Below are 27,900 nucleotides of genomic sequence, written 5' to 3'. Positions count from 1 at the left end.
CGACTTTCCGAGACGTCTGAAGCTGGTTCGATCAGAGAAAGGTGGTGTAATTCCGAGATATCGTCTGTGAAGTTGTCACCCTGTAGGGGGTTGACCAGAAACTACGTTTCATATGAATTGTAGAAAAATGTATGACTGGATCAAATCGATATCTGGAGTAACCAGTTATGAGAACGTGGCTTATAGACAGTCTCTATACACATAGTGGCGTCTCCAGGTAGCTTAGAAAAAGAAAACGTTAGGACATAAGGCCTGAGAAGACTTTTCGTTTCAATTATTATATGTCATTGACCACTGTATATTCCATTGGAGATCTCAAAACCGCTGGAAACGTACCCACAACCCTCCTTCCTCGCTGAAAAAGTCATCAGTTAATATAGAATCGGTGTACAAAATTTTGTTACATTCCATAAGTAATATCAGTCAGTGTAAATTTCCATCTAACAGTTGTTAGCTTACTGTCCTCAAGCTTTTAGTCATTATTTCGAATAATACCTTGGCTAGACAACACACCCTATGTAAACAATGCAAGTGTTTTGGTGTATACTGATATAATTTTGTCATAAATATGAATTCCCTACATTGTACCGTTCATCATAGCTTGGCACAACCTCACCCCAAAAGGGCTCGAAAAGTGTACAGTTTGGAAAAACATTATTTTCTGAGCCAACACAGATTTAATGCATAATATTTCCTCAACACATTCAAGACGACATCCTAACGTACCAACTGAGCAGTAAGTTGATGAGATTTTTTGAACGGGTTGGTTTGCCATGGACATTTTTGGATAACGTTATTTGCGCATGTTTTTTACCCTGTACTTTGAAACATTATTTAAGTGAAACAGTTCACTGATATTATCTATATTTTATTTGAAGTTGTGAATAAATATGTCACGTTTTATAAAGCGTTGAATTTAAGGTAGTAGGTTCTAGAAATCTCAAGTAATTTAACATTCAAACATTTCCCGTTTTGGCTCAATCTCACCCCCGTGGCCTAATCTCACCCCGGCAGACGGTACTCGGACGCACAGTTGTGGTCCAATAAGGCAAAATGTGGAACTTAATTCCATAGCGCATTTCACCTTCATCCTAGCTTAAAAGTGTCTTTGGAACAATTGTTTGTATGAATGACCCGTATAATCGTTAATTATCAAAAATTATGAAAAGTATACTATACTAAAAATAAAAAAACTAACTTTTTTGTTTTTAAAAACAGAGGAAAGTTTTATTCAAAAAAGTTATGGGAAATTAAAAAATATGAAATTTTGTTGAACAAATGAAAATCTGATCTTCATTCGGTAGAAATTTATTAAGAATATTATACGGAACATAATTAAAATTTAGTTTTTTGTACTTAACATTTGTTAGTTGCATTTTACACGAAAGTGTTGTTCGGAGGAATTGTTAGGGCACACAAAACACATATTTTTGCCAAAGATCATACCTATTAAGTTCAATACTGGATTTGGTTCTCACTAATTCCGATACCTTGTGTGAGCTTTCCGAAGCAGATGAGCCGTTAGTACCTCTCGACTCCAATCACCCAGCGCTAGGTATAACGGTACATCAAATGGCACCTGTTCAATTCGAGGATTGTCCAACTGAACCAAGTTTAGATTTCGCAGAGCTGACTTCGAAAACCTGAGCACTACTATCTCTCAAATTGATTGGCAATTCTTGGAAAGCGACCCTCCTCTTGATGATGCTATAGTTTATTTTACCAACGCCATCAAAAATGCATTTGTTAGTTGTGTTCCTTCTCGCAGACCGGTATCAAAGCCCCCTTGGTCTACCACTCGCTTGCGGCATTTGAAGCGACAGTGATCTTCGGCATTGCGCAAATATTCCAGAATGCGAAACACTTTGACGAAACAAACATTCAATCATGCTAGTAATTCCTATCGGATCTATAATCGCTTTTTGTACAAACAGTATACTCTTCGGATGCAGAATTCTCTTAGACGAAACCCTTGACTCTTTTGGTCGTTTGTTTACACAGTTGAGAAGTGCGAATCATTTGCTCAACACTTTCGGCCGATTTTCCGTAGCTCCACTGCCACTACTGCAGAGATTGACTTAGCTCTAAATAGTATCCCCAGTGATGTCATTGACTTCAGCTCATTTCTGATAACCAACCAGCAACTGGAAGCTGCAATTGATAAAATGTGTTCTTCGCTTGCTCCTGGGCCCGATGGCATTCCTTGCTGCGTTCTGAAAAAATGTAAAGCTGAATTTATACACCCGCTAAGATTATTGTTTAACTTGTCGCTAGGACGATGTGTTTTCCCCACCAGTTGAAAGTTGTCAGTGATGTTCCACGTGCATAAAAAAGGTGACAAACGCGTTGTACAAAACTACAGAGGTATAACGTCTCTTTGCGCTTGTTCAAAAGTGTTTGAGATAATCATTTATGATACTCTCTTCGCTAGCTGCAAACAATACATTTCGATAGATCAACACGGTTTCTATCCAAAACGCTCTACTGCTACCAACCTTGTTCAATTTACCGCTACATGCCTACAAAATATGTCCGAAGGTGCACAAATCGATGCGGTTTATACGGACTTGAAAGCAGCATTTGATCGCGTTGACCACAAAATTTGGCTTGCTAAGATGGAAAAATTAGAAGCAGCTTCAGCTATCGTACAATGGTTAAGGTCCTATTTAGTAGATAGAACGTTATGCGTTAGGATTGGATCACAGCAATCTGCATGTTTCTCGAATTTATCGGGTGTCCCGCAAAGCAGCAATTTGGGACCACTGCTTTTTTCGTTATATATAAATGACGCATCGCTAGTACTACCAGAAAATTGCCGCATGTTTTTCGCGGATGATGTTAAACTGTTAAAGATTATAATATAATATCACAGACTGTGAAGAGCTCCAGCGACTAGTCGACATTTTTCACGACTGGTGTTCTAACAACTTACTAACAGTGAGTATCCAGAAATGTTGTGTGATCTCATTCAATAGACAAAATGACCCGATACTGTACAGATATAGCATGTCTGGTCAAACTTTGACTAGGGTTAATCAAGTTCGAGATTTGCGTGTTACACTGGATGCAGCGCTATCGTTTAAACCCCACTATAATGAAATTATATTGAAGGCAAATCGGCAACTTGGATTCATCTTCAAGATAGCATCGGAATATTGTGACCCACTATGTCTTCGTTCGTTGTTTTACTCTCTGGTACGATCAGTTCTGGAAACTAATTGTGTAGTGTGGTGTCCTTACAACGCAAACTGGATTGCAAGAATAGAAACCGTGCAGCGGAAATTTGTACGCTATGCCTTACGTTTCCTCCCATGGCGAGATCCGCAACAGTTACCGGCGTATGCTGATCGCTGCCAACTTCTAGGTATGGAAACACTGCAGCAAAGACGGTTCGAAGCACAGATTGTATTTATTTTCAAAATTTTAACTGGCGAAACTGATGCCCCGAGAATTTTGCAGCAACTAAATGTGTATGCTCCGGAAAGGCCACTAAGTCAAAGAAACTTTCTCTCTCTGCCACATCGCAATGCATTATATAAGTAACACGACCCCATACACGCAAAAGTTTAAGTCTTGTACAATCATTGTGTCTTCCCGATTCGCACAAATGTTGCACAGAAATCGCACAATAAATGTGTGAAACGCATAACGCAACAGTTGTACTGCGAACACATTGACATAGATTGAAATCAGAATATGTATCATATACCGACACTTTATTCCTCACATCGAGTGTATTAGTGACTGCTCTTTCTCTCTTGCTCGTAGATTTTCCATGTAGGGTAGGGAACGGCTTAAGCAGTGGCGCCTATTTTAATCAGTCGTAGAAAACAGGCCTTAAACTCCTAGATTTTGATCAAAATCGAAAATTTCAATGATGGAAATGAAAACTTTTTGTGTCGAGCTGTCTTACGAATATAAGAAATACCGTTAATCACGAAGAAATCACACAGAAATCACCATTCAAAATAAATCGTCCTAAATTGCAGCCATTCAAAAGCCACTTCGGGTGCTGAGAAAAAACGCCTGCAAAACAAATGGAAACTGCTTAAAATAGGTTCGGGGTGATTGGAATAGTGTCCCTCGATTGGTAACTTAAATTGATTATTGTTGAAGTTTTCTAACTTAGTTCTACAATGTGAAAACAAGTTCTGACAGAAAAAAAGATAGAGAACAGATTGATATACTTCTGTTTGGATTTCACCCAACACATTTCGAGTATTTCGTCTCAATACACAGGCGGTTCCTGAAGCTGCTTAGAATATGTTCCCTACTCTACGTACGACGAGACTAGATACGTCATTTATAATTTGCAGGTTGCTCTTTCGCTTCTTTTTCGGTTCGGGTTGCGACGCGCAAGACGATGTCTCGTCGCTTTACGAAATGAGCGAGACACCCGTGCTGTACATACTAGATGCCAGTGTTGTTAGTCTCACTCATACTGTCGATGCGTGCTTGCTGATATTCAGAGGAATGCATGAAGAAGAAAAAGTATCTCGAAAGCGTTTGTGCAAAAGACTTGAAAAGCGTAGCATATGTCTCGTCCTCAAGCAGAAAGGAGGAGAATGGTTTTGCTTCTCGCTCGCTTTGCAATGCTGCTTGATACCAGTTGAAACTGTTTAAGTGTAGTAGTTTGGAGCTGCCAAATACATTGGAGAAACGCTAGAGCATTAATTGCGTTATGCCCAACACGCAATCATTGTACTGGTTCCGAATTACATCAACAATTGCGCTAAAAACGCACAATTTTGTACTGGTTTCGCACCATTCAACTTTTGCGTGTACGTCTATGTCTGCCAGCTTCAACGACGTAGCAGCACTATTTGACTTCAACATGTCGATAACAACGTTAAGGCGACTCCTCCGTCGACGACAATCCTAAGTGCCTAAGCCTTAAGATATTTTATCATTAAGACCACCAATGTGTCAGATGATTATACCAATAAAAATAACAAATAACAAAAAAAAACTTAGTTAAATTGCTTAGTTGAATTATCAGGAACCTTTCAAACCATCTATATACAGTAGCATTCTTTGAACCTCATCAACTGAAACATTTAATTGCGGTAGATTCACGTTAGCAGCGTTTATCTGTTGAATGGGTGGGCTGGGATATACAGTGTCTTTACAGTTATGGGTCAGCTACAATTATGGGTCACTTTTTCGCAAATACGTCTATTCTCACGAAACTGAACAATTTTCATTAGCAGTGGTATTTTTTGTAACTCACGTGTAACCTTATTTATACGATTAAAATGATTTAAAGTTGAGAATGTCACGAAAAACTATAATTCTGCTCGGTGCAGTAAGTGAAGTGACTCATAATTGTAGTAATGTTACATCTTGCGGTACACAATTGTGGGTCAGTCCATATTTTGGCTATTTTTATTACTTTTACATGATTATGCGACAAGACTGAATAAAGTAACTTATTATCAAGCTTTTATAACAATAAAATAACTTGCGTTATGTAATTTGACGATATTATAGTCTAAATGATTTAGAATGCCAAAAGTGACCCATAATTGTGTCTCTGGCTATGTAAGTGGTATTTTTTTTCCCAACCGATTCACACGCATCAACTGCAGTGAAACGAATTGTTGATCGAAAGTTCACATCAGAACACAGAGATAGATAGTAAAACATTCGTAGTTGATAATTTTTCCGATTTTATATCCATTTTTGAACATTCAGACAACACGTTGACTGACCCAGAATTGTAGAGGGACTGTATATTCGAAAATACGTTTTTAAATAATTTTGCGATAAGTTCGATTCGACGAACAAAATGACGTCTAGAATTGATTTCCGGCTGCTGAGCATCATTTCTGTTCCGGAAAAGCTAGAGTATGCATAGCATTGGAGACTACTCCCGGTAGAGCGAGAATTTCTCATCGTCACCAACTTATCATAGAAATTCAAATTAGAGAGAATCGTTAAATTATTGCTTCAAGTTAGCGTCACAGTTCGGTAACAAATAGGTTAACCTCCAAACACCGTATGTAATGTTTTCCATGATCACAAATACCGCGGTTGTGTCACCCGGAAGAAGCCCTGCATATCAGCTAAAAAATAGAAAAAGTGACTAGAATATGCCCTAAGTTAACTGTCATGGAGATGAATAGAGTGAATTTAATATTTTTGGGTCTGACTATCATATCAGTGAGACTGGAATCAACAAATTTGTTACTGACAATAAGGCACGAAGGCAGCTATGTTATGGTTTGGGATGTCTTCGGTGCGAACGGCACTGAAAATTTAATGTCGATAAAACCTATCATGGATCGATTCAAATACCTTGATATTTTGATACACAAGTTAAAGGACAGCGCGATGAAACTGGGTCATGGATCGGATTTCCATGCCGTTCAGGATAACGATCTGAAACATTCGTGGTGCTCATCAAGGAGTGGTTGCTCTACAGCGTCGAAGCAACACTCCCTAATCGCCGGACCTCGATTCCGTAGAAAACTTTTGAATCCATTTTAAGAGAAAAAACCTAACGGTCAGACCCAGCCTTTCTCATTCAACCCTATTATTTGTTTAAATAGATTCACACGAACACTTCAATTTTCTGAAAAAAACAGCCAAAAAAGACCAAATATCATTCAATATGAGAATTGGTGGAACAGTATCATCAACTTCAGACGCCATTTTAAATTTTTGGATAGTAGCTTCCAGTTTAATTACCCAATGTGAGTTTTTCAGGAACCGGAATAATGCATAGATGCCGGGAATCAACTCCATACTTTATTCTGAAATCCGATTCTGCGACTTATAGTTTCTGGAAAACAACCTTAAATTGCCGAATTCAATCCAATAAAGGTATATTCACTCTTTGGGTCCTACAATATTAATGTTGTATTTGAAGTAATAATTAAAGCAAAACGTGACGTTCTATTTGTGCTGAAGAAATATCGAAATAAAAAAATGCCTTCTAATATCAAACACTTTAATCAAGAGCAATACCGGGAACGTTCAAATAGTACAATATATTTTGATCAATCAATTTCGTTTCTTTCCATAACTTTTGCACCACGTATCAAATTGTTATGAAATTGCCTTCTTGGGGAAGACGAATGAATTTGAAAAGTCATCGGAACATGTTTATTCTGAACCACATGCCTAATCATTATCAAATTCTTTAGTTAACCCTTAACTAGCCCGGTAATTTGATACCAATATTGATTAAATCGGTTGTGTAGTTTGTGAGATAATGAAGTTTCGTGATTTTGATATTATGATACATTACAGACAAAGTTACAGTCTGATTACAATGAAATTCAATAGGATGTTATGAAGCAGCTAGACCTTTCATTTGACACTAATTTTGTGAAAATCTGTTCAGCCATCCCTGAGAAAAGTGAGTGAGTTAAGGTAGTCTTCGGAATGTGTTTCTTTTCAGAAAAGTTTAATTTTTGACTAACCTGTTGAAGTTCAGCAAACACATTGATGTAAAAGTTCGTTCAGTGAAGTTTGTCCACTCTTACCCCTGAACGTAAACTCGGGTCTATAAAGAACGTGTTTCAGCCAAAACTGCTCATATTATGTATAAACAGCGACAACAGCAGTCCTCACTTAGCAGTAGCAGCAGTGGCAGCGGGTACCAGCAGTGATCAGCTGATTCAATGGCACTTCCTCTAGTAAAAAGCTGCCTCTGTGCGGTAGCGGGCAGCGTACAGCTAGATACATCAATCGGCACTTCCTCCAATAAATACTCTAGCTGTTGAGATGCGAGTGAAAGAAGGCCGCAGTGTGTGGACGCTTTGTTTATCGCGTCTTCAATAATCGCGTTTAATTGTGGTGCATATTGCGAAAAATTGTGAAATTCGAGTGATAGTTGTAGTTGAGGGTACCCCTTGTTGATTACAGTATGTTCAAAGTATCGGAATATTGTGACCCACTATGTCTTCGTTCGTTGTTTTACTCTCTGGTACGATCAGTTCTGGAAACTAATTGTGTAGTGTGGTGTCCTTACAACGCAAACTGGATTGCAAGAATAGAAACCGTGCAGCGGAAATTTGTACGCTATGCCTTACGTTTCCTCCCATGGCGAGATCCGCAACAGTTACCGGCGTATGCTGATCGCTGCCAACTTCTAGGTATGGAAACACTGCAGCAAAGACGGTTCGAAGCACAGATTGTATTTATTTTCAAAATTTTAACTGGTGAAACTGATGCCCCGAGAATTTTGCAGCAACTAAATGTGTATGCTCCGGAAAGGCCACTAAGTCAAAGAAACTTTCTCTCTCTGCCACATCGCAATGCATTATATAAGCAACACGACCCCATACACGCAAAAGTTGAAGTCTTGTACAATCATTGTGTCTTCCCGATTCGCACAAATGTTGCACAGAAATCGCACAATAAATGTGTGAAACGCATAACGCAACAGTTGTACTGCGAACACATTGACATAGATTGAAATCAGAATATGTATCATATACCGACACTTTATTCCTCACATCGAGTGTATTAGTGACTGCTCTTTCTCTCTTGCTCGTAGATTTTCCATGTAGGGTAGGGAACGGCTTAAGCAGTGGCGCCTATTTTAATCAGTCGTAGAAAACAGGCCTTAAACTCCTAGATTTTGATCAAAATCGAAAATTTCAATGATGGAAATGAAAACTTTTTGTGTCTAGCTGTCTTACGAATATAAGAAATACCGTTAATCACAAAGAAATCACCATTCAAAACAAATCGTCCTAAATTGCAGCCATTCAGAAGCCACTTCGGGTGCTGAGAAAAAACCTCTAGTAAAAAGCTGCCTCTGTGCGGTAGCGGGCAGCGTACAGCTAGATACATCAATCGGCACTTCCTCCAATAAATACTCTAGCTGTTGAGATGCGAGTGAAAGAAGGCCGCAGTGTGTGGACGCTTTGTTTATCGCGTCTTCAATAATCGCGTTTAATTGTGGTGCATATTGCGAAAAATTGTGAAATTCGAGTGATAGTTGTAGTTGAGGGTACCCCTTGTTGATTACAGTATGTTCAAAGTGAATTACGAGTGAGAGGAACTCAGGAATTAGAATTTGAATACAGTTTTCTTGTACAGTTTATCGCTCTGCAAATGGCTGTCTTAATAGCGCAGTGTTGTGTTGGTGACATTTCTTAAACGCGTTCGTGTTCATGCAAAGAGTATATTGTGTCTAAAGTTCAACGCAGTGAAACCTCTTCTCCAGTGCTACGCTGTACATATGCTTGTCGCCGATGGCAAGTTCTGCTGAGAGACAGGAGCCGAGAGAGCGGCAATTGTAATCATGGAAATGGTTTATTTGTGCTCGAGTGTGAGCGCGGCGGCGTGCTTGACTCACTGAATGCTGCTTCGGTGTCTAAGATAAGTGCATACATTTACAGACATGTTCATTTAAACTGCTGGTGGCTTCCACCGACATGAATCAAATACTTATTTTTTAGTATCCGCGTGTGTTTTATCCCACGTATTCTTGGGCTGATTGTGTGCCGAGGCTAGACGGCGCAAAGTGCAGCGTTTTTATATATTTTCTCATTGTGGATATATTCATATTTCTTAACTGAGAAAAGACACGTACCGCACAACTTGTTTGCCTGTTTCGCGATATTTTTGAATTGTTAAAATGTTTTGAAATTTTGAACTTCAAATTTGTCCAATTACTTTGTTTCGATATTCATTGTTTTTTCTTTGCTGTTAATGACTTCTCTGGCTTTTGAATGGTTATTTTTAGCTCCAAGCTAAATTTTTGCTACACGCAAAAGTTGGATGGTGCGAAACCAGTACAAAATTGTGCGTTTTTAGCGCAATTGTTGATGTAATTCGGAACCAGTACAATGATTGCGTGTTGGGCATAACGCAATTAATGCTCTAGCGTTTCTCCAATGTATTTGGCAGCTTCAAACTACTACACCTAAACAGTTTCAGCTGGTATCAAACAGTATTGCAAAGCGAGCGGAGAGCAAAACCATTATCCTCCTTTCTGCTTGAGGACGAGACATATGCTACGCTTTTCAAGTCTTTTGCACTCACGCTTTCGAGATACTTTTTCTTCTTCATGCATTCCTCTGAATAGCAGCAAGCACGCACCGACAGTATGAGTGAGAGACTAACAACACTGGTATCAAGTATGTATAGCACGGGTGTCTCGCTCATTCCGTGAAGCAACGAGATATCAGTTTGCGCGTCGCAATCCGAACCGAAAGAGAAGCGAAAGAGCAACCTGCAAATTGTATGTGACGTACGTCCTAGACTTGTCGCACATACATGAAAATTATACGAGCAAGAGAGAAATTTCTCTCGTCGCTTGAGAAAAAAGCGCGTGCAGTCACTAATATACTCGACGTGAGAAATAAAGTGTCGGTGTATGATACATATTCTGATTTCATTCTATGTTAATGTGTTTGCAGTACAACTGTTGCGTTATGCGTTTCACACATTTATTGTGCGATTTCTGTGTAACATTTGTGTGAATCGGGAAGACACAATGATTGTACAAGACTTCAACTTTTGCGTGTATATATTCATAGACGCAACACAATTAATTTTGGACGTTTTGGTTTAGGTGTGTGTGTCTCCTTTTTTTCTAAATTTATCTTTTATTAGGTATTTCTTGCGTTAACGATATTGCGAATATTCATATAGTTTTACTTACACATGAGCAGGCTGGATGCGACAATACCCGCGTTTGAAAATAATTTACTTTTCACAACTCGCATTCGAATATAAGTCACATGTCAAATATGATGAAGGTAGCAACTTTTTACCGTATAGTGGCCGCTTCAAACAACGTTATCGCGATATATATTAAATGTTCACAGTATTGTTTTTTATTATTAAATATATCAACTTTATTGATTCTAAAATAACAAAAAAAGAAAGATAGGTTTTGTTTTTAGTATAGTTATTAATCGTTTAAGTTCGGTTTGCTGTGATTGGTGATCTGGAGATTCGTATCGCGTAGCTTACTCTCACAGGACATAAAATCGGTGTCTGCGAATCAGCTCGTTGATTCGAGCTTAGCTTTTGTGTCTGACGATTCATTATTTGGTCCAAAAAATTATTCTTCGCGCGCGGGATTTAAAAATATCTGATCGTATTGCCTACCACGGCGAATCCTGATCTTTTCTATCCCATCATACTAACACAAATACCCTTCCTGTGACATCCGTAGAGATGCAGAGGTGAACTCAGTCTCATAACAACGTTTGTCGAACTAACAATCCTTTTCCTATTTTTCCCCAACGACTGTAAGGACGTAGCCGGCGCCGTTATTGATCTTTTTAAAGTGAGAGTTACTGAATTGTTGTACATCGAAGATGGCATAACATCCCAAAAACTATCTACAGGGGATAGTCAAAATAAGTAGAATAGGCAAAATTTTGATGAAATTTGAAATGCTATAGCTTTGTTCAACGTTATTCGATTTTAATAAATCGAACACCATTGAACTGGAAAACTTTTGAAGTTTCATTTTCTGACCCCAGATCTGGCCTAGGTTACCGGATATAGGAAATATTCCTGAGTTCCGGTAGGCATGTCAAACCAGCTAATTTTTGGATGGATTTGGTAATGGGTTACCTGATAAAAATGCTCATTTGCATCATTGGCATAGATGACAAAATCATTTCTGAAGCGAATGGTTCATCAAGATCCGGAATCGGCCAAGAACTCATCGAGAAATGGCTATTTATCATCCGGAAGTCCTCAGAGGAATCTTTAGTAGGGGACATTTACGTTTTTGCACCAAATATAGCGTGTTACACCTCTATCTTCAGGATTTTTTATCAGGAATCTTTTAAAAGACAGATATCTGAATATAGGCTGCATTGGCCACTTCCGGAACAACCTGGATGCCCCGAAGGAACCCATAGTGGGAGAATTTACATTTCTGCATCAAAATATAGCATGCGACACCTCTATCTTCAGGATTTTTCATCAGGAATCATCCAAAAGACATATTTTTTAAATACATATTACGTTGGCCACTCTCGGAACGATTCAGATGCCCCGGAGGAACCCGGAATGGGGACATTTACATTTCTGCATCAAATAACTGCAACTTCACTAGCTCAGGTCAATCACGGAGGTGCAACTACGATATGTACGGTCGTCAATGCTCATGCTCATGCTCTTCGGAATGTGTTTCTTTTCATAGCTGAATTCCACATTTTAAAACATAACAGGCAAAGTAAAAGTCCGATTGCAAAAAAATCAATAGGATTTTATGGGTTACTAGACCTTCCATTTGATACTGATTTTATAAAAATCGGTCCAGCCACCTATGAGAAACATGAGTGAGATTAAACAGTCTCCAGTACACGTTTCTTTCCATAACTTTTGAACCACATGTTTAAGCTTTATAATATTCAAAAGTTAAGGATTTTTCACGTAGCCCGTTCATTTAAAATCAATTCTGTTCGAATAGGTTTTGTAGTTTCTGAGATAATGATGTTTCGTGATTTTCACGATTTGATACATAACCTCTAAACTAAGAATCCGATTACAATGAAATTTGATAAGGTCTTATGAGGCAACTAGCCATCTCTGAGAAAAGTGAGTGAGAATAAAAATCTGCACATACACACATATATATATATATATATATATGTATATATATATATTTTTTTTTTTTGTTTCAGGTGGAGGGGAAATTTGCATCCAAACCCCTGAGGTGACCAACCGGACCCACTAAAACCCCTCCAGTCTCCAGCCCATAATACTCCCCGGGACCACCGCTAGGTATTGCTTCGGGGAGCGGCTTTTGTGCTCTGTGCACCCTCTTGGTTCTATAGATCTCTTTGCTAACTTAGCTAACTAACCTGGAGACTGGCCGTTAGCTAACACTGGCGTGTCGGTGGTCAACCTGTCGCCTGTTTTGCAATTCTAAAACTATTTGAGAGGCGGCTGTACAAACCGCCCTCCAAATGTTTGGGTCTTTACACATCCTCCGAACTAGGTTGTCCGGAGTGGTGTCTGGCCCGCTCACTACCATCATGTCGCTCCGCGCATGCACAAAACGAGGGCACACGAAGAAGACATGCTCAGCAGTTTCTTCCGCATCCGCGCACTCGGGACACATGGGGGACCCCGCATGCCCGAATCTGTGTAGATACTGCCTGAAGCAACCATGACCTGACAGAATCTGTGTCAAGTGGAAGTTAACTTCTCCATGGCGCCTCCCGACCCATCCGGATACGTCCGGAATAAGTCGATGCGTCCATCTACCCTTTGCGGAATTGGACCATTCCTGCTGCCATCTGATCATCGAGAATGACCTTCTGGTGCCTCGTATACCCCTTGTGTCACGTTGATCGAAGCATTCTACGTCCTCCTTAATGGCTATGCTGATAGGCATCATGCCGGACAGGACGCAGATTGCGTCGTATGACACTGTACGGTACGCGCTCACAACCCTCAGGCACATGAGCCTGTAGGTACTTTCCAGTTTACGACGATGACTGTTGGTACCTAACGCTTTGGACCACGCTGGCCCACCATACCTAAGTATGGACGAAACCACGCTGGCAAGAAGTTTACGCTTGCTGCCATATACCGCTGAGCTATTGGACATCATTCGAGATAGTCCTGCAGCGGCCGTTGAAGCCCTCTTACAGGCATAGTCGACGTGACTCTTAAATGTGAGCTTATCGTCAACCATAACCCCCAAGAGCTTCAAGGAACGCCTTGAGGTAATGGTGCAGTCACCGACTCTGACCACTGCCTGTTGCTCTAATTTGCGGTTGTTCACAACCGTAACCTCCGTTTTATGGTGCGCTAACTCCAGTTTCCTAGAGTGCATCCAGTCTTCGACCTTGCGTATGCAGTGCGCGGCCGTCAACTCGACCTCTTCGATCGACTCGCCGTAGACCTCTAGCGTGATGTCGTCTGCGAAACCGACGATCACAACCCCTACAGGGAACTTTAGTTTCAACACCCCGTCATACATGACATTCCACAACACCGGGCCCAGGATGGAACCTTGCGGTACCCCTGCGGTGATTGGGACGCACTTCTGACCCTCCTCCGTGTTGTAAACTAGTACCCGATTCTGGAAATAATTTTCCAAAATCTTGTACAACGACACCGGTACGTGGATGCTCCTAAGCGCGAGCGCTATGGAGTCCCAACTGGCGCTATTGAATGCATTCTTCACGTCAAGCGTGACGATTGCGCAATAGCGAATGCCCCAACTCTTACGCTGGCGTGCTACCTCTGCCGTCTTGGTGACAGAGAGAATAGCATCCAGCGTGGATCTACCTTTCCGGAAGCCGAACTGGTTACTTGCCAGACCGTTTACACCCTCTGTGTACTTCACCAGTCTGTTGAGGATAATCCTCTCAAGCACCTTGCCCGTAGTGTCCAGCAGACAGATAGGTCTGTATGCCGATGGGTCCCCTGGCGGTTTCCCAGCCTTCGGCAACAGCACCAATCTCTGTCGCTTCCACCTGTCCGGAAAGAGGCAGTCATCCAGGCACTTCTGCATGACTGCTCGAAATAGATCGGGGGCCACTTTCATGGCCGTCCTGATGGCCAAGTTCGGGATTCCATCCGGTCCCGGTGCCTTGCTCACCTTTAGGGAGTTGGCGATCACGATGAGTTCCTCATTCGTAACCCTTACCTCCTCCACAACCTCGGCACGGCTGCCGTCTCTCACGGATTGGATGCCCGGCAGGTTGGCCGACCATCCCTGGTCTGTGTCTGAGATACTGGAACGTCGGACGTGAGACTCAGCAACCGGAGGCCAAGGATTTGGCTCGTGTCGTGGAAAGAGTCCCTCGATGATACGCTCCAGCATCGCTGGTGATCGCTCTGCAGGCGCCAACACGCCTTTGGTCTTCGCCATTACGACTCTGTAGGCGTTGCCCCACGGATTCGTATTGGCACTCGCGCATAGCCTATCGAAGCAGGCTCTTTTGCTCGCCTTTATCGCACTTTTAAGCGCCGATCTTGCAGATCCGAATACTACACGGCGCTCTACCCTCTGTGCATCGGTACGTGCACGTTGCAACATCCGTCTTGCACGGAGGCACGCGCTACGGAGGTCCGCTATCGCGTCGGTCCACCAGTATACCGGTGACTTACCATTCCTAGGTTGGCGGGTCCTAGGCATGGTGGCGTCGCACGCCCGCGATAATGTGGCAACTAATTGGTCAGCACTCGGGCGGAGCCAACTGCCCCCCTCGCGCTCTCTTCTCATTGCTTCTGCAAATACCTCGGCATCGAAATGCGATGTCTTCCACCCGCGGACGGTCGGAGTATTGGCTCTACCCGTCGCCTGCCGCCTCACGTTCTGGACTACGCTATAGCAGACCGACTGGTGGTCACTATAGGTGTAGCCATCGTCTACCCTCCAGTTCACGATCAGTCCTGGGCTGGAGAACGTCACGTCGATGATCGACTCCGCACCATTTCTGCTGAATGTACACTTGGTTCCAACGTTGGCCAGATCTAGGTTGAGCTTTGCCAAAGCTTCCAACAAGATCTGACCCCTCCGGTTCGTGCGGCGGCTTCCCCACTCAACAGCCCAAGCGTTGAAGTCGCCCGCCACTACTAAGGGTGTTAGTCCCGTCAGCTCCATAGATAACAAATCGACCATCTGGGTGAACCTTTCGATAGACCAACGCGGCGGAGCATAACAACTGCAGTAGAACACTCCGTCCACCTTGGCAACCGCGTATCCTTCATTTGAGGTTGACACAACCTCCTGAACCGGGAACTTGCTGGTCGTGCATATGGCCGCCGTACTGGACTTATCTGCAACCCAATTACCGTTTCCGGGAGGAATGCAGTAGGGGTCCGATACGATTGCGATGTCCGACCGCGACCCAGACGCTGCTTGGTATAGCAGCTGCTGTGCCGCATAGCAATGGTTCAGGTTCAATTGTGTCACCCTCACGCCCGTGGTTTCGTGGCCGCCTTACCGGCTGGGCACCGTGGGCCTCCCATAAAGTGCTTGGCGTCCCGTTTTCCAGTACATACCAAGCACTTGGGAGGCTCCCCGCAGTCTTTAGCTTTATGGCCAGCACCACCACAACGCCTACATAACTGGCTCCTATCGGGCCCCTTGCAGGTCCAGGACTTGTGTCCTCCCTCGAAACACCTGAAGCAAACGTCCGGCTGCTGGAGTATGCTCAGGGGACATACTGACCAGCCAACCTTAAGTTTGGCTGTCTTCAGGGCCAGAGTTGCATCGGCCGATGCAAGCCGGAAAGTGGCCACCTGGGTCCCCGCTGGACCCTTTCGGAGGCAAATTACCTCAGTGGCTACTTCCACTCCGCACTTCTCCTTGAGGGCCTGTGCAATGTCGCACCTCTCGGTGATTTCATCCAGGTTTTTGAGCTGGAGAGTCACCTCTGAGGTGAGTGCCCGAATTTGCACATCTTTCCCGAGGACCTGCTCGGCTACCGTCTTGTAGGCAGCGCCCTTGTTTTTAGCATCCTTACGGAGCTCAAGGATCATCTCGCCGGTGCGAGAACGACGGATGGTCCGCACATCCGCTCCCAGATCCTTGAGCTGGGTTTCGCCTCTCATTTTCTTCAAGACTTCGGAGTACTTGGACCCATCCGTCTTGAGTATGAGGGCGTCGCCCCTGCTTCGCGCCTTCTTTCCCATTTTTGGACGATTTGTCGCCTTCTCGTCGTTGCGCTTGCTGTCTTTTTGGCGCTTCCTTCCTCCCACGGTAACCCAAGGGTTTCCCGTAGCTGCCACTTCGGCAGACTTTTCGGCGGACATATATATATATATATATATATATATATATATATATATATATATATATATATATATATATATATATATATATATATATATATATATATATATATATATATATATATATATATATAGATATATACACATACAGAAAATGCTCAGCTCGTCAAGCTTAGTTGAGTGACATATGCCATTCGGCCCTTTGGAGCACTTTTAAACCTTCGGTTTTGCAAGTGATTGCTATACCTTTCTAGGAGAAAGGCGAAAAACTCGAAAAAATACGATTCAGAATCCAAATCAACTGAAATAAAACCTTTTGATGGAAGAATGGCACAACATTTCACCTGATGCAATTCGAAAGTTGAACTTTCCCGTGAAAAAACGTCTACAGAGTGTGAAATTGCAGCATAATCTGGTCTTAGCGGTTTCGTACCCGTGTTACCTTGCTTTTCGAGGGTTCTAGAGGTTTTAGAAAAATAATTGAATCATAGCTGACACCATTCCTGAGGTAAAAAATTATCTGGGTCACGTGTCAATGTCGTCTATTATTAGTGAAAATTCGTATAGAAAATTGGTCAAATAGACCTCTGCAATATAAGGAAACTACTAAAAGTTATACAAAACGGGCACACTTGTTGTGTTCAGGTAAAACCACGAATAAATCATTCACAGGTTCGAAAACATTCGCGCATATACACAGCCGGGAAAAGACAATGTTGGAGCGCAATTACAACATTTTCTCAGTTGAAAAAGTAAACTGCAAAGAATCCTCATCATGACCTCGTTTATCATTTATCGGTACAAAGACTCAGGTTCGATCTGTGATGATCAAAAATGGGCCCAATCCTACTCGAGGCGCAACAGAGCCTTGATCAACTCCGTCAACAAAAGAAAACCAAAAATTTCCGAATGCAGTAGGTACTCCAAAAACCAGTTGAGCCCCTTTTTGATGAAGCGGTGATAATGTTTTATGCTGTTTCTGGTCAAGAGCACTGTTGATAGTATGCAACTTATTATGTAACAAACCGCGTGACCTCATCTTACCATATCATCTGCACGGTGCACCGTGACTCGATAAGGACGGACCACGATGCGGTAGACCCGTGTGACGTCGCGAACAACCTGTCTCAGATTCATCTCACCTAAAGCAATCGGGCGGCAGCGTCACACACTCTAGAAGTGGGTGCAAAGAGCTGCACCTCGAGCGTCTGACAGCCTATTGTCTGAAGCCAGCGCAGCCAGTGGAGTGTTGTTTGGCAAAGCAAACAGTAACATTCATCACTAGCATCATGTAAATATTTATGAGAAGATTTCTTTGAAAACAGCATGCTGCAATTGGAGCTCTCGGATAGCGGCCGTAGAGAAGCAAGCGATGACGAGGGTGACTGGATTACAAAGGATTCGGTGGTCTATTTTTGTTGCAGCCGGTTGCAGGTCTGTAGGGGACGGAGGTTTGACTCTATGTTCACTAATGGACTACAAGTTTGGCGGTAGCTAACGAGCCTTGAAGTTAATAATTTTGCTTTGGGTTGTTGATTGGCCATGCAAACCTCAGACATTTAAATTTTCCAAATGCAGTATCGCGTTTTTGACCCGTGGGCTGCAGCGGCGTCAATACTTGTTGTGAGAAGATTTTGGGCATAACAAACTGATAAGCTTTTGTTAAATTGAAACGATGGACAATTTAAGTAAGTGTCTGCCGCTATCAATTAGAAAACAGATTTCAACTGGTGTATTGTTTTCGTCATTTTGATTGATCTCTTAAGAACTCGATACCGATGAAAGCTCTAGTGAAAAATCACGAGCACTGTTAAAAACAAAGGAATATTAACAAGTTTTTTACGAAATGTTTCTTTCGCGGGTCAGCGAACGATGACCAGATCCACAAACAAGCTGTATGAGGGTGCTATAAAACAATTAACCTAGGTAGTCGTAAAAAACTTGTCATTTTTTTATAGCTACCAGACGGACTTATCACACAAACAGGTCCGCAGAGAAGCTGTCGTTGGATCGCGCGACACAACATTGGAATGTGCCATCTTTTTTTTTTTTTTTTTTGATTTATTGTTCACCATTTCTGTATCGCAGATTCCGCTCAGATCAGTAGCTAAATCCCGTCTAAATTCGTGACCGTCAGCTTGCGGCTTGCTGTGGCCCAGTGCTTGACAATTTATTCTTTCTACATTCATCCATCAGAAGAAATTTAAAACATCTGAACGGGATGGTGCGACGAATTATAAATTTTCACACAGCTAGCAAAAAGGCGGTGTTTCGCACTTATGATTGCTATCGATCATTTTTTGTCCATCCGGAATGAATGGTGTTTTGACCCGAAGTTTTCGCGTCTAGCGGACGAAAGAATGGATCGCCTGCTTTTTTTTTATTTTATTTTACCGCTGCGGGGCAGGTTCCTCGCTTGTATTGAAATGAAATCTTTTGATTTGCTATCATCGGAAGAAATTAAATTAATTTGAGTTTTATGGGATGCAAATTTGATTATTTAAATTTGTCTTGAAAATACTGGACTCATGTCAATATGTTGACCGGGGGTTAATGATACTGTTCTTAATGAATCACTTTGTATTCTGTTGAATATCTTTATAAGATGAAAGTGATAACACAAATACGAAGAGAACATTATGTTAAACTCATTGATTTACTACTCTATATAATATTGAGCGTATACAAATTGATCGCGTGTTGACAAGAATGATGTCAGGAAATAATCATCCAGTACTAATTTTGTAGGCTGGATATGTACACAAAACTCTTTCATGACTTGCAAATTGGTTCTCGCGTTTCAAAGCGCCTTATACGTTTTTAAAAGTACTAAACTAATCTTTGTAATCGAAACACTCACGCATTTCGCACCAACTCGATCATATGTTGACACCAGCCTTTCAGAATTCAATGAAACTTTGTGGGTGTGTAAGCCTTATTGAATTAAATAACTTTGCAACATGAAAAAACTCACTAGACTCACTCTTGAAAAGGGTCAAAGTTTTTTATAAATCGTTATAATTGAATTATAACAAAAGTTTGAGAATAGTTGTGAAGAACGACTTCTAAAAGTTTCATTTAAATATATCGGAAAAGATGAATATGGGATACTACACGGAAAAAAATCTTTTTATGATTTAAAAATAAATAAGTCATCTAAGATTTTTTCAAAATATGCTCTTTTAGATAGACAAGAGCTCTTCCAATATAGTATTAGTAATGAAACAAAGGCACACACATATAAAAAAGATCTCTTGAACCCGAATATCGCCCTTATTTTGCATTAAAGAGCAATGTTTTGTGGTTTTCTACTAAAAATTATTTTCTTTTTAGCAGTGTGCGTTTTTAAGACAAAGCATCATGATATCAGAAAACTTGTTCCCAGAAAGTATTTCTAGATGTTTGAGCTAAAATACTTTAAATAAAGTGTATGGTCAAGCACATTCACTCTTCTAGAAAATTACTGTTGAGTCTAAAAAAAATATAACTCGCACAAAATATTTAGTTTGCTTCGTCAAATACGAGTGCCGTGTTTCATTCAAATTAGAAGATAGGTCAATTGATAAAGAAGAGATACTAAAAATGCTTCTGCTTAATCTCTCTCTTGGGCCGTCTGCTCAGTATATACAGCCAAAGTTAGGTTTCCCGTTAGAACAAAAAAACATTGTGCTGATATAAAGATCAATTCTATAAAATACCCCTATGTGTCATTTTAAATTTGACTGAAATTTTGCACAGATATTCTTGTAAGCTAGGAATGCCATTTTGTGCTGTCAGTTTTTTTTAATAACAAATAATTTTTAAGGTTTTAACTAAAACTTACTTACTTTACTTTTACGGTGACAGACCGATTTTCGATCCAATGCCGAATCCAGAATACGTCACCATGTCACCCGGTCATGGGCTACTATCCTCCAATCTCCCCTAAAACTTATTTCGCGGGCATCAACAACACTTCTCTCGCTGTGGTGCTGATTCTACTGCGGATGTGTCTTCTCTGTTCAACCAGGCTACCTCCAACTTGATCCTCGATCCGCTCTCATCAACCTTCTGCAGGTGGCTACAAAAGCCACTTCTCCAGGTGACAGCCGCTGGATTCTCCTTGTCGTCCTGGATTTCAACACGTTGGACAATCGGGCGCGAATCTTGGATACCACGAGATAATGATCCGAGTCAACGTTTGGTCCTCTAAACGACCTCACGTCTGTAACGTCTGAAAATTGCCAACCATCAATTAAAACATGGTCGATCTGAGACATCTGAAGCATCTGAAATTGACAAGCCTCAGGCAAGTTCTCCTGCCCGACCTGCGCTTTTGCATCCCAGATGGCGATCTTGATGTCTCGTTGAGGGAACTCATTATACGCCATTTACAGGAGCTCATAGAGCTCCTCCTTCTCTTCATCGGGTTTATCGTTGGTCGGTGCGTACACATTTATTAGGCTATAGATGAAAAATTTGCTCTTAATTCTCAACATGCATATACGGTCACTGATCGACCTCCATCTAATGGACACGCTTCATCTGTTTCCCTATGAACATGAAACCGACTCCTCTTTCCGCTTTCACACCGCCACTGTAGTAGATGTGGTACTTAAATCAAGTGCCCGCAATAGGATCTACTGCCCGGAATTCGCGTTCTCCCGTTTTCGGTCACCTCACCTATGGCAGCAACCTCCACATTCACCTTCTGCAACTCTCTAGCCAGGATATCTGCATGTGCCGGTTCGAGTAGCGTCCTTACATTCCAAGTACTGAGTTTCCAATAATCGTTGTCCTGTTTCGTTCGCCTAGGTCCATGCCGATTATTCCGTTTCCGTATTTCGCGACGGGGCTGCCGTCTTAGATATAGCTGGCGAGGCACCGCGTTTCGTGATTCAGCCGCCCGCTTCGAGTCAGATGCTGTTGTACGCCGCCCCTAACATGGGGATACAGCCGTGTACGATCCTTCCCAGTTAGCATACGACCATAGTTTCCACCGGGGTTGGTTACCCGATCTCCGCTAAGGTTACTCGTATCCCGGTCGACACCTCGTGGAGATTGGAATAGGAGTTGCTGGACAGAGGTGGATGACCACAATAGGCCTCAAGTGACACGTGCCCAGCCATTTGGTAAAGTAAAAAGAGTATTGAAATATTTGTAATCTACTTACAGTTTTTTTTGTGGCTCTGTAGATAGTAATTTTTTTTTTAAATATAGACTGCTTGAAAAAAGTTTCCACATTGAAAGTTCGGCGGCCGGCTAGCCACTTTTACTAGAGGAAGAAGTAGTGCCGCTGCATCTTCCGCTGACGCTGCTGCTGGTAACCGTTTTCGATACTGGTACCCGCTACCATGCTTGTCATTGTCCTCAGTATGTGAAAGGAGAGGAGAAAAAATTCACCGCGCACTTCCCTTCCAGTATGTGCCTGCGTGTAGCAAATGCTTTCACCACATTGCTTTTTTCTCCACTCCAAAGTGTCTCAATCAGCTTACAGAGAGACAAACACACTTCCAGCTCACCCCACATCTGATAGAAACAAGAGGGGTGAATCACTCTACAGAGAAAACGCAGAAGTACACAACAGTGTCTACTGGCGAGTAGCCCGGAAGGTGAAAAAAAATCTACCGGGCAAAAATGTAGTCCTCGTGTAGCTACACTGCGAAAACGAATTACACCAGAGTAAATTCGACCGGCACGAGCAACGCAGTCTATTTTTTTTCTCCCAATCTCTTTTCCTCTTCTGCTATGCTCAAGAAACAAACTGTGAAACGCACCGCAGATAGCTCTGCAGTGTAGTTATTGTGCATGATGTTCACACATGTGAGAAAATACACCATAGTTCATTGTCTCGCAAGAGAGAGATTTCAGATTTCACCGCAGTGCGTTCAGGTAGCTCAGCAGATAAAAATCGTTTGTCGCTCTCTTCTAGCATGAACGTTGATTTGCTCTTTAGTGTGACGGCAGTTGTTTCCGCAGTGCAAGATGTTCTCCTGCACTCTAGAGGTTTTTTGAAGAGAAAAGACAAGCATGCCCGCTATTGCTGCTTATACTCGCTGCTGCTACTGGTACCCACTGCCGCTGCCTCTACTGCTGCTACCCGGTGTTTAGTGAGGATCGTCCTAGTGATTGTCAACTAGTAAACTGTTTGGTTTGATCAGAAGTAGGATCGTATATATCCCAAACAGTTCATTCCCGGTTAACTAGGTATAATATTCTGTCAATCGTGTTGGTGAAAGTGAGCATTAAACGACCAATCAGACCAATCGAAATCTGTGTTTCAACAAGGGTTTCTCAATGGTACAGTGTTTGCATAAATAGGGCTTGATAATTCACAAGGTTCGATTATGCGTTTTAGTGTCGTACGGAAGCAGATAACAGAAGATGCCGCATTCAGTTAAGCAACATTTTATTACGCTGCTGTTGGATGTTGTACATTGCTGGAGGAAAATGAAATCAAATTTAGTTCGTGCTGAGACAAGGAGATGATGCCGAGTTTACAACCGTCATTTTCAAGGCGTTCTGACATTTTGAATGAAGTGTAGTGAATGAACGAGAGAGTATAACCATTTCAAATTAGGTATTTAATTTGTTCTCAAAATAATAATGTGTTATTTCATTGTATGTCAAATATGATGTTGATGGAAGTGCTGGCCAATGCACTTACACTGGAGGAAGTGCCGGCAAATTGCACTTGATGCTTTTTACTAGAAGAAGTTGTGCCGCTGCACCTACCGCTGATGCCCACCACTACCGCTTCTAATTCCCGCTGCTACTTAGTTTGGACTGTCCTAGTGGCCATCCAATCGTAAACTGATTAAACTTTTAAAGGGGCTTGATCCCAAAAACGGTCATTTGTTTCTAAAATTAGTTTAAACCCTTATAAAGTCCAAAGAGTGCATGCCTAGTTTAATAGGTATATAATTCTATCGACCGAGCAATGGAAAGCAAACAATAAGCAACCAATGAGAGATCGAAAACTGCGTTTTAACAAGGCTGGACAATTTTTAATAGTACAACAGTTGGAATAGACAAATTACAATTTTCTGCATTCGGGCGGATGTGGATGTGCCACGAATTACTGCAAGAACGAACGAGCTCCGTTTAAAATTTAGCGACTTAAAAACATTTCAAAAGGGACAAATCTCGTCCCCTTTTCCGTTTTCGGATTTATATATTTCATCTCAATGTAGCCGAACTTCCTGAGAGACGTAGTCAGGTACGTCAAGAGAAACAAATTTTAAATAAAAATTTAATTTTTTTTAAATTTATATTTTTTTTCGGCAAAGTTAAAGACAGTAATTTCGTCCTTCCTGAAAAAATATATACTGCGGGACAAAACAAAATAAAATTAAACAATTATTTTTATAAACTAAATATCTCAAGAAAACCTCATGTTTTTCTATGACAGTTATAAAGTTGAAATTGGAGAAATAAAAAAAGTTAAAATCTAGAAGAAAAAAAAATACTATCCGATTTTTTCCGGAGACATTATACTGATCGAACAAACGGTTTTGTCTGAAAGAAAATTTGTAATCTCAGAACAAAAATTGGTGTCGATAAAGATGGACATAAATTATTGCCGAGTTTACGAACGAAATTTGTGTTCCATCAGTTTAAACTACTGAATGCAGTCTGCTGAAGCCTTCGTGCATCATGTTTAGGTAATAACTTCCATCGAGAATATAGTACTCTGAATAACATAATTTCCGGTTATGATGTTAATTAAAAAATACATTATTATTGCGGGGTTTTAAATGACATATGCAAATTCATTTTGCCGTGTTGTTAGAAAAAAAAAATCTTATAAACTCATTGTCAGTTTGAGGGTTTAAATTTAAGCTTTTCCTCATCAGTGGCTTCAAAAGAGGGTGATTTTTGATGTTTTTGAGGTGAAAAAGATGACACAGAGAAATATTTTTTTGCCTTAATTTACAGATCTTCCGCAAATAATCATGCACTTTGTCCAACGAAGCGTCGAAAAAAACATTTATTTAACTTTTTTGAAAACTGTGATGGAATAGTTGCGTATTTTAATTATCTTCATAACGAATGTTATTTTGTATAAATATCTTAAGTAGTTTTTTGTTACCAAGCCCCCAATCCAGCGCGCGATATTTTTAATAACTTCGCTATTTTGTTTATTTTTTTAGATTCTTCCTACTAACATCCAAGCTTACCTTTCAATCAAAGCATAACATTTTTTTTCTCTGTCGCTTTTTCCACCTCGAAAAAAAACATGGCTCATGTGGAGACCCCTTTAATTTTATTTTTTGCTCTGAATGGAAATTAATAATAAATGAACTTTGAATATCCAGAAGAGGACAGAAGAAAAACAGAAACATTTTATAAGTTAACAAGTTATCGTTCCAACCAAGACTTAAAACAATGTTTTTTATGTATTTCGAATGACATGTTTTACCCTTTTGTGAATACATAGTACAAATACATAAAATAACATTTGTGAGAAAAGTATTTCAAGTCCAAAATTACATAAATATTATGCATGAGAAATAATAACTTTCGATTGTTGAGTGTCAAAACGCTTTAAAGAGTCTTCAACCAAATACTTGAAAGCAATACGTTTAACCAAAGAAAGTTCTACTTTCACTACAAATACGAATACGTCCAATAACCTGTAAACCATACAAGCGAAATTTCTCAGTTGTTTCAAATCAACGCTGTGGGAATCCTTCTGAGAGCGCAGAATCACACCGCTTACGATGAAATGCTCAACCGCATCACTTTAGAACTGTTTTTCTCCACGAGATGTACGTAATCATCTACTCCATTAGCATAAAGAGTCCATCTTTATAAATCACACTTATTTATGGCGACAATTTTTCCGTTTCTCTTCTTAGGTCTACATCCTGTTTTAAAGTTTCAGCATTCGCCACTCTCTGTTCCTGTAGATCACTCAAGTCCAGATGATTCGTCAACTGTTTTTTTAGAACTACTCAGTTTTAAATCGTCACCGTAATCTCCATTGGTAAGCACAAAATCTTCAAATAAATTACCTAATCCCTATTCTTCTCAACAGTACCGGCTTAGCGAAAAGATAACATCACAAATTTTGGCATTTTTGGAATTAGTATTCCAGAACAGTATCCGTTGGCCAGGTTCAGGATTATTGTGCTTTTGCTTGGTTACCGTCAACGTGACTAGCATTTTTGTCTAGAATAAAGCATGTCACCAAAACTGATAATCACACTCACCATTTCGGGCACTGGTATCAAAGATCACACAATTGAATGTATGCAGAATAGTTTGACCTTGCCACTGTGGATCCTTTCTGGGATGTGGATTTTTAGAAACTGATAAGTTTTTTTTCACCGCAACTTTTTGGTTTCAAACACTCATTTTTGGTTTATGTGCATCCTGTTCTAGTTTAAAACAGGATAATAGAACACGCTTCCCCCGAAAACAAAACAAAAAATCACCGAAACTGCATGAACCGATTCACGAAAAAAATAGTAGCGAACTGAAATGCGACGCTGATTTGGAAGGCCTATTTATACCCTTACTTGTCACCAACCCGACACTGCACGCGTGCTCATCTGCTAGCTGTGCTGTATACTAAGAGGCTTCCCCAGTGGACAGAGTTTCGCGCCGCCGACAACGGACGACGCCGCTGCGCTGTAAACGATGTCGCGACAGCTCACACACATTTTTGCTGTCGCTGAAAGAACCGAGCACGAGAATCGTTCAAGTTTTCAATGGGGTTGTTGCGCGGTGTGTGGAAAACTGGATTCATCATCCCCTCAGTTGACCGGGGCTCGTATCATTTGATCAGACGCCAGGTATGTGATTGGATGATTGGTTGGTGGTAGCGGGCAAGAGACGGTAGCCAAACTTGGTCTAGCTGAAATGTTGCTGATCCGCGGACAACATTTATTGATAGTTGGAGCAGGTTAGTTTTTGGAATCCTCGGCCGATACAAAGGTCAACACAAGAAGATACACACGCGCTATCATTTGATCAGCGCGCTCAAAGCGAAAGATTAGAATTCGCTTCGTGTATTGGTACGGCCTGAGTTGCCAATAAAATTTTTAATTGAACTGGAAGAATGCTGAAGAAAAAACTGGAAAAAAACTGGATTCCAAATAAATTTGCAAAATACCTAAAAAAGCAAAGCCTTGGTGCTACATTCCGAATCGGAACTTGACCTTCTGTTTATTATACACAGACATCGCAGCCAACTGTTGGATGTACAGGACAATTGCGGGGCTAGTGCTACGATAATATTTACACTTAAAGTCTCTCCCGAGCCGAGACTCGAATCTACGACGACTGGTTTGTTAGGCCAGCATCGTACCTCGAGACCAACTGGAAGATTTGAAATTGTCTGAATTGACTGAAAAACTTCATTTACAGGAGCAAAATTACAAATTGCGCAACCAGTTCATCGCAAAATCAAGAAAATGATGCTTTATTCATTTACTTTAACTTTGAACAAAAGAACTGATGCAACGTTTTCTTACGTTACATCTGTGAAGTTTAAATTTCAATTATCTCTGAGATCGCTATCCCTAGGTATCTAATTATTCGAACAATTTTTAAACTGCTACGTCACTGAAATTAATTTGGAGAATGTCGCCTTTATATAATATCTTTGAGACGGATTGTTTTTATTTTTATATAACATTAACCCATCATTGCAGTTAATTTTTTTTTCTTCATCATTTTTCTTTTATCAAACCAATTTGTTAGTTTTGAATAAAACTAAGATTACTTGCCTTTTTCATCTCAACCATGCAATACGATTTTTATTTTGGCCATATTTCGTGCGAGAAGATACAATACTGAAAATACTGTTAAGAGTTGCTACAGTGACTCATCAATCCACAACATTTACGTTCTAAAAATATTTCCAAACTAGTCGGAGCTTGAGTGTCCAGAAAATCTGGATAAAACTGGCAGATATACAAAAAAACTGGAAGATTTTGGGAATAAACTGTTTGACTGGATCACCTGAAAAAAACTGGAAGAATCCAGTTTAAACTGGAACATTGGCAACTCTGGGTACGGCAGACTTTGGTATGTCCATCTATGATCGAATTTGACAGCAGATTAAATTTACAGCAGCATCGAAAACTTCATTTTGATTTCATGTGGTACCATTTTGCCGAAAGCTTAAGTTTTAGTCATTAGGCGTATTGGCGACTGGAAAGATTGAGGATTGAGGGGTACAACATTTCATCTGTCAGCATGCATCCTTCGTATTTGGTCAAAAGTTTG

The 27,900-nt window shown here is 40.9% G+C and overlaps 1 protein-coding gene across 1 annotated transcript in view; it reads right to left on the bottom strand.

The window, feature by feature from the left end:
• Positions 1 to 26,167, bottom strand: part of LOC129724564 (mucin-2-like) — a 56,966-nt gene extending 30,799 nt beyond the window's left edge. The window contains exon 1 of the mRNA XM_055679552.1: positions 25,878 to 26,167. Coding sequence (XP_055535527.1) covers positions 25,878 to 25,880 — 3 coding nt within the window. The 5' untranslated portion in view covers positions 25,881 to 26,167. The remainder of the gene's footprint in view (positions 1 to 25,877) is intronic.
• Between the last annotated feature and the right edge of the window lie 1,733 nt (positions 26,168 to 27,900).

Source organism: Wyeomyia smithii, chromosome 2, assembly GCF_029784165.1.
Source record: "Wyeomyia smithii strain HCP4-BCI-WySm-NY-G18 chromosome 2, ASM2978416v1, whole genome shotgun sequence".
Classification (NCBI taxonomy): Eukaryota; Metazoa; Arthropoda; class Insecta; order Diptera; family Culicidae; genus Wyeomyia; species Wyeomyia smithii.
This window is presented reverse-complemented; position numbering and strand designations above follow the sequence as displayed.